The 8,089-nt window shown below is 34.2% G+C and overlaps 1 protein-coding gene across 2 annotated transcripts; it reads left to right on the forward strand.

Moving 5' to 3' along the window:
- Positions 1–265: 265 nt before the first annotated feature.
- Positions 266–6,912, forward strand: LOC106751908 (intraflagellar transport protein 80 homolog). 2 transcript variants are annotated; one of them, XM_014633167.1, is made up of 16 exons: positions 266–747; positions 1,206–1,384; positions 1,956–2,066; positions 2,437–2,615; positions 2,826–2,915; positions 3,027–3,167; positions 3,524–3,648; positions 3,807–4,055; positions 4,213–4,376; positions 4,515–4,712; positions 4,846–4,996; positions 5,171–5,342; positions 5,410–5,532; positions 5,613–5,752; positions 6,380–6,521; positions 6,604–6,912. In XM_014633167.1, exons 1-16 carry the CDS (start codon positions 653–655, stop codon positions 6,691–6,693), a joined length of 2,349 nt encoding a protein of 782 aa, XP_014488653.1. In that variant the 5' UTR covers positions 266–652; the 3' UTR covers positions 6,694–6,912. The 2 variants fall into 2 exon arrangements, with proteins under 2 accessions (XP_014488653.1, XP_014488654.1); XM_014633168.1 differs by lacking the exon at positions 6,604–6,912 and having other exon boundaries at positions 5,632–5,752; positions 6,380–6,466.
- The last annotated feature ends 1,177 nt before the right edge of the window (positions 6,913–8,089 follow it).

Genomic DNA, 8,089 nt, shown 5'->3' on the forward strand with positions numbered 1-8,089 from the left:
TATTTCCGCGTCGTGATATATCTTGACATGCGATTTCTCGCTTCTGACGTCATCAAACAAAGATAGCCAAAGTAAGAACACAGAAGCCGTCAAGCCATTTCATGCTGATGTTCTACGCTTGTTCTGGCACAAATCTCTATGTAAAGCCAGCGGCGCACGATGTTTGTTTTCATGCTGGATTATTTGCTAGATAGAAATACTGCGTTCTGATTGGTGCATTTTCAAAAATGGATGACAATACACCAATCAAGGCGCAGTATTTCTATCCAGCATGAAAACAAGCACCATGTACCGCTGGTTTTAATCAATTGTTACTATGGTTACCATCGAACATGAAACGTAAACAAAATGTGTCCGATCCTGTTGCAGTCCCTGGCGAAAAATAAGGACTTGAATTTGACCCGGTTGGACTACAATACACGTGATTCTCCGTTTCGAAAGCTGACATTACTTTAGAATAAACAATTATTTTTCATGAACAATGACTCTATCTTTGTTTATTACATTTTTTCAATTATTTTGAGTTTCTTTATGAAACTCGTTCGTTTACAAAGCTAAGTACTGAATTTTCTCTATTTCCACCGTCAAGACAAGTGACGTAAGAGAAGGTTACTTAATTTGACAGAGAACTATAATATAAAATATATTTGTCATGAGACTGAAGATATCTGTGCAAGGTAACAATGAGCACAAACGGTTGCTCACTTGCGTTGCGTGGAGTTCAACGGAAGAGATTTACTCGTGTGGGTGAGTTCACTAATAAATATGATGTAAATACAATATAAATTCAATATGCGCTATTTTGAAATAATTTATCCTTTTTTGTTTCTACTTTACATTAACATAAAATAAAAGAAATGTATCCACTAAGCGAAACGTTAGCAGTATGCTGGCAGATTGGCAGCAGATTTAACATCAGAATACCATGGCAGATTCAAAGCCCATGCATCAAGTTTGTGTTTTAGAATTTGCAGACACATAACTTGACAGATCGGTGGCAGAAACTGAGCAGTATGTTCCGTTTAAATAATTTCAAATGGTTATGAAACAACGAATTCTGTCTTGTTTCTGCCATCAATTTGCCATCATACTCTGTTAGTGGATCTTGTATTTCTGCTAACAAGCCACTGATAGCGAACTGCGCAGAATCTATTTCTGCAGGTTTGGTCATTTGGATATATTTAATATTTTTGTTTTTCATACAGAGAGGATCATTTATTAATATCCTGGCAGTTGGAAGGTGGCACTGCGCATTCCAGTGTTGTGACAGAATTTCCAAGCGATTTCTATCCCACGGATATGCAATGGCATCCACGTCCCAATCATACTATATCTATTGCCAAGAAATCATCTCTGGATGTTCTACTGATCACTACGGTCGATGGTGTGTTATTTATTCAGCTAAAAGAATATACAGAGTGAGTCAGTTAAAGTATTATTAATTTATATCTCAGGAATGAAGTATTTTAGAGAAAAATGTTTCATACAAAAATTTGGTGAGTTTGAGGAAGACGTAAGATAGTGTGATTGACTCAAAGCTCTCGAGGTAATCTACAAGAATGTGCAATGAAAAATTTCCATTTAAGTAATTGGACGTAACCTTCGTCTGATCTTTAAACGACTACCCAAAGTCAAATCAATGACACCTTCTCATGTCCCCCTCGAAGTAACAAAATTTCTGTATAAAATATTTTTCCTAAAAAATGTTTTGTTTCCGAGATATAAATTTATAACACTTTAAACTGCCTCATCCTATGTACCCTTGTTAATCAGCTTAATTACTGTTTTATAAATTTAAAGATCATATCAGAATTAAAGAAAAATTGTTCTCTTCTTTTTTCTCTTCATTGTATTGTAAAAGGGGAAAAAATAACAGATAGCAAAATATATTTTTTGATAAATCTAATATTTTTTTCGACAAAATAATATCGGAATAACTAATATTTCATTTCCAGGAAAATATCACTTGGTCAACAAAAATGGTCGTATCGAAAAAAGTGTTGAAGCTCACAAAGGTGCGACGACAGTAGGCAAATGGAGCAGTGACGGTTCTGCGCTGTTAACAGGTTCGAAATCACATTGTTATTTAACACGCTGACTGCTACGGAACTTTTCACGATTCTGGTCTAAGAAGCCAATTTGATTTAATCAATTAATGAAGCGACGAGATAACTCATAGTTGGCGTCCTGAGCAAGTAAACAACCTACGAGATATCTCGTAGTTGGCAGTCAACGTGTTAAGGAATGTTCAGCAGTGTTCTACTCTGTTCGAGGATGTTTTAAGTTATAAGTCACGATTACATTTATGCATACTTAATAGATTTGCAATGAATAAAATTCGTTTATTACAAATAAATTTTTAAGGTTTTTTTTTTTATTTGATGTATAAAATTTGCCTAATTTTGGCTGATTTGATAAATATGATATCGATTACAGCTGGTGAAGATGGATTGATCAAAATCTGGTCTCGCAGTGGTATGTTGCGTTCAACATTAGTGCGAGCGAGTCTCCCTATATTAACGTCAAGCTGGAGTCCTGATTGTTCAACAATCTTGTATTCCCAGGGGACAAATCTGCTTCTTCAACCGCTCAATTCCAATTCGAAACCACTCAAAGTTGAATAGTTTCTTATACTTATCTTCACGTACTATATTTGTATATATGAATATAAGACTCCTTTCATTATGATATGCAACATTATATTATATGTATATAATATTTATATCATATATTTTATATGACGGTATGATGTCCCGTCTGTCATATAAAAAATCCTATTAAAAAGTGACACATTTATAAAATAAATAATGTAATTTTAATTTCAGTGGCACGCACATGACAGTCTTATCCTAGTTGTTTGCTGGAGTCAAACAAATGGACTTGTAGTTTCTGGAGGTGAAGATTGTAAATATAAGGTATGTGATTTTCTAAATGTCCAAGGAGGAATTTCTGCATGAACTATATAGTATCTAGAGGGTCTTTATGAAGTAGAAGTAATTATAAAAATTAGAAATAACTTTTGACAGATATGGGACGCCAACAGTAATCAGTTGTACAGCAGTAGCGTAGGTGATCATCCTGTGACGGCAATTAGCTGGTGTTATTCTTCCGGCAATTACTTCGCCGTTGGATCCTTCAATACCATCAAGCTCTGCGATAAAAATGGGGTATACATGTTTTACTTTGTCTTATATAAATATGCTCATAATCAAATTTCAACAAATAATTAAAAGGTTTTGATACAGGTAAAATTCTTCTTTGTCGTCACGTTTACTACTAGCGTTACATATATATGTGACGCAACGATATCTCGCGAAATATATGCGATGCTAAAAAATTTCTTTTCGTGTTCATATTATCAAACCAAAACTGTTTTATACAACTACGTGAAAAACAAAATTATGATGCGACCCGTGGGGAAAATTCCCCTAAATAGATTCTACGAAACGAACGTGTTATATTAATTTTGATATATTTATGATTTGTCGATACAATAACATTCATACTTATTGTTATATTTTAGTGGACGCATTCTATGGAAAAATTGAATACCGGGAGTATATTTAGTATAGCTTGGTCCAGCGACAGCACTCAAGTGGCTATGGCGTGCAGTAATGGAAAACTATTAACTGGACATGTGATAGATAAGTAAGTTTCAAGGAAGAAAGTCGGTTGGATTTGTCACATCAATTATAAACATTTCGACATTTTTTTTATTAAGAAAAATCTAAATTTATCAGAATTAATTATGTAGGTCAAGATTGATATAACTATGGAATATTTTGCATTATTATAATTTTTAATAGAAGATTAGAATGGGATAATTATGAAGCAACATTGGTGAGAAAGAAGGTGATCGAAGTCAGAGAAGTAGGTAACGAAGTTCGTGAAGTATTAGAAATCTCGGATCGTGTTGTGCATCTCGAATTCGGCTTCGGCCATTTAGTCGTCATCACACCCGCTCAATGTCATGTGTATTCAGTGACTAATTGGAACACTCCAGCGATATTTAATTTGAAGAGCAGTACTCTCTCCACCGTGCTTCTTGCGGAAAAGTAAGCGGTTACAATATAGTATATATATATACATATTTTTTTTTTTTCACATCATTAAAAACAAATGAAACATTAAGATGTTCGATTTAAGTGGACCACCCTATACATACATACACACACTAATATATACTAATTATATATGTACAAAATTTTGTAGACATTTCTTGACTGTGGAATGGAATACTGTGTCATTGTATAATTATCAAGGCCGTTTACTGGGCACTCCAAAGTGGAAGGGGTTTACTCAAGAGCCTCTTTATCCTCCTTGTATATCACTGTGCTCGGATACCTTAGTCATAAGAGATCAGAATAACATGAAATGTAAGATGAACATATTATGGAAAATGCGTTTTTTTTTTAATTATTTCAGCAGAGATCGCTTCGGATTATCTCTAAGTACAATTGAACTTTTGAACATGCAAATCCTTTGTTATCTTAATTGTTTCACTACTTTTTCAGTGCTTCATATTTTGGAAGTAGCTTACAATAAACCGATAACAGAGGGGCCGACACACTCGCACTTGCAAAATGTGACGCAAATAGCGTTAAATCATATCGGTGGCATGAACGATCGGCAATTGGCACTGATAGACGTCAACAAGGATCTCTTTTTAGTTGCGATAAGAACCACAGGTTTTGGGAGAATCTGTAAAATAGGTATGATATGTAGAATTTTATTGTTGAGCGTACTAAATGCAATATATGACAGTCCTGAGCGGAAAGACCGGTTGTAAAGGATAATAACTTTTGAGCCTCCTTAATAACGTTATAATTGTCCCGCACTTTGCAGCTGCAATGGCGCAAAGTATCGCATGGGCGACCGATGCGAACGTACTGGCCGCAATGTTGGACACGACTCTATCTGTGTGGCTCTGTCCTAACTGTGTCCATTATAGCGATCGTAAAGTTATACGGCGAACGAGGATAGATAAAGAAAGCAGGTATTCTTCATAACTGCTTGTGTTCACGTTATGTCATTGGATTTTATATTTTCCCGGTTGAAACGTAATGGATCCAGACATCATCCATTGTTTCCAACCGTTAGAAAATATGTGATTTTGATTGACGCTTCGAATAACTGAATTTCACGATTTGTTAAAATTCTTGGGACGCAGCGAATTCGGAAAACAGCCTAGCATCGTGAACGTTCGCAACGGCTTAGTCATGGTGAGACGCGGGGACGGTGCTGTCGTTGCTTCATCCTTTTACACCCTGTTCACTAGTTTGCATCAACACGTATTGAACAAAAGGCTGAAGGAAGCGCTTTCCCTGTGTCGCATAGCTCAGGTAATATTCGACGGTTGAAGATAAACTTCGATTTTCCTTACTGAAGAAAAAATTGTTTCCTCATCAGAACGAGATATTGTGGACTTGTATGGCTGTTATAGCAACTGACAACAAGGAATTGGATGCCGCGGAAGAAGCTTACGCAGCTATCGGTCGATACGACAAGGTCGATTATATCAGATACATAAAGGTGAATGTTGATACGTTGAGTTTACCGATCAATAGAAATTGATTAATGATCAATGTAAATTTGTGTGAAAAAATTTACAGAGTTTATCTAACGCTACAGAAAAGTATGCAGAAATGGCACTGTTGGCAGGCGATTTGTTGGCGGCAGAAGGTATATTGTTGCAAAGCGGTTTGATTAAGGAAGCTATACGCATTAATATTGAGGTCTACAATTGGAACAGGTATTTCAAAGACTATCGCAGTAATTCAATCGTAATAACACACACAGAAAATTATAAGAAGTGGAATTATATCATCCGACAGTTTTATTGTTATTATAACGAATTTATCTTAAATTTAATTAAATAATTTAATAGAAATTAAAATACACTTAATTCAATTAAATTTAATTAAGTATATTTTATTATAATAAGTTTATTATAATAAGTCTAAAATTATCCAATAAGGGCAAAATATTAACGATATGCTGGCAAATTGCTGCAGCAAATTCGATCAGAATATCATGGCAGATTCATAGCGATTTATATCCGGATTAAGCTCGTATTTTGTCGGCCTACTGCCGTAGCTTGACAGCAAATTAGAAACCGATCAAGATCTGCAGTTTATTCCATTTAAATACATTTAAATGGTTACGAAATGACAGATCCTACTCGGTTTCTGCCATCATATTCTGCACACATACCGTTGAATTTCTGCTAATAAGCTGCTGACAAAATCTGCTTCTATAAGTTTAGCTATTTGGGTACACTTCATTTTCCACATGAGATTCAGCTTCTCATATTATTTTGGTTTCTTTTTCCTAAATTTTATAATCAGTTCGTATTATTTATTTATATTTCCCTAAATAGGGCTTTGGAGTTGGCAATGCGGCACAAAAAAGAACTCGAAGAGGTTCTAGAGGCAAGAGCAAAATACTTGCAGACCATCAACACGAAAGAAACTAACCAAAGTTTTCTCACGCATATCGCAAAGTCACTACCAGCAAATGAGGTAATTAATGTCCGCAAACAAAGTTGCAATTTGTATGTCACTTTTATATCATTATTATATTTAAAAAATCGATTTATTTTAGAAAAATAACGAGAAAGGACTTAATACCAAAGATGATGAACAAAGTAACGTTAAACAAAGCAAATCTGCATCGCCGAGTCACGGAATGTAACTAAGAATTACAAACAAACCCACACGTATGTCTAAAAGACTTTCCAAAGACGTCTTTTAGTACACCCAAATATTCTCTAGGAAATATTTTCTAAAATTATTTATGTTGTAAATTAATTTAAATAATTGTATAAAATATTGTTGAAAATTTCCAGATGGATTCCTATGGAAATTCATACCCAGTAAGCAAAAAATAAATACTACGATGTTATTACAACGATATTCAATAACATGTAATGTTTTCAAATATGTCGTATTTAATACTTTATACAACATCATTATGAACAAATTTTGATCCTGATTTGGATATTTCGATAATGTTGAAATAGAAGTGTCATAACGTTGTAAATAATGTTCTCCTAAGATTTTTCTATCATTCCCATCATATTTTTGAAATAATATTGATGAAACAATTAAAACAATATAACAACAGAAAATTAATATTTTGCCAACGTTATTTCTAACTCCAAATTATAAGCAATTTTGAACTGTTGCATTGACTTCAAATAAATATCAAATTGACATTAAAAAAATATTTTTTGTAATGTTTTTGAGGTATTTCAACATTCAAAAAAGTCATATGTAAAAAATATCGTAAAGATCACGTACGAAATCTCTTATCAAGCTATTTTTAGCGCATCGCCTCACTTATCCAACATTGCGAATGGTATTGCGTATGCAAATAGAAAGTTTCTTAGATAATAAAGACGTTCCCTCGAAGATCGAGACCCTCGCGAGTTATTGACAGAAAACAAAATGCCTAAACAAAAAAAAGACGGATAATGTCCGTCCGCCCTTGATCGAAAAACATCATGTAAGAATTTGAGATGCGTTAATCCAATGCGTGAGGAACACATTTGTAAAAATTTGTTGCGAATGTTCCACTCAAATGTCTAATTAACACTTTGCCGTCCGCACGTTTCATCAGGATTTTTTTGTTTGGCGCCGGCGGTTTTTCGAAGTTTTCGGGAGATCATAAATCGTCAGTTCTCATTAGTTTTCAATCCTGTCCCGCTATTTTCATGAAATTTCGAGGATATATGTAAATAAATGTATTTTTTTGTATTATATATTTATTTATTTATTAATATTTTATTGGGTACTTAGTATTTCTTTTTTAGATGATATGAAGCAAAACAATCTCCGAGGTATAACGCGACTCCACAAGATTTACACATTAAATTTGTTGTCCTTCTTTTTTTTGTTTTTGGAACATACATGGCACTTTCTTCGTTTTCGTTTGTCGGTTTCGGAAATTTGTATTAGCTGGTGTTGCTTTAGCTGACCGGAAAGTCTGTCGATCGAATCATGATGTCTGTAACTTATTGTTACTTAAACAGAACACAAACAGAACACCAACAATACACAATCAGAACACAAACGGCACCACAGTGCTG

The sequence above is a fragment of the Dinoponera quadriceps genome, unplaced genomic scaffold (genome assembly GCF_001313825.1).
Source record: "Dinoponera quadriceps isolate SergipeBrazil2010 unplaced genomic scaffold, ASM131382v1 scaffold316, whole genome shotgun sequence".
Taxonomy (NCBI): Eukaryota; Metazoa; Arthropoda; class Insecta; order Hymenoptera; family Formicidae; genus Dinoponera; species Dinoponera quadriceps.

Excerpts from the sequence above, each read along its gene's own strand:
- LOC106751908 (XM_014633167.1), top strand. The coding sequence starts at position 653 with ATGAGACTGAAGATATCTGTGCAAGGTAACAATGAGCACAAACGGTTG. Across the intron at positions 3,168-3,523 it reads AGCTCTGCGATAAAAATGGG|TGGACGCATTCTATGGAAAA; the intron begins GTATACATGTTT and ends GTTATATTTTAG. Across the intron at positions 4,997-5,170 it reads AGGATAGATAAAGAAAGCAG|CGAATTCGGAAAACAGCCTA; the intron begins GTATTCTTCATA and ends CTTGGGACGCAG.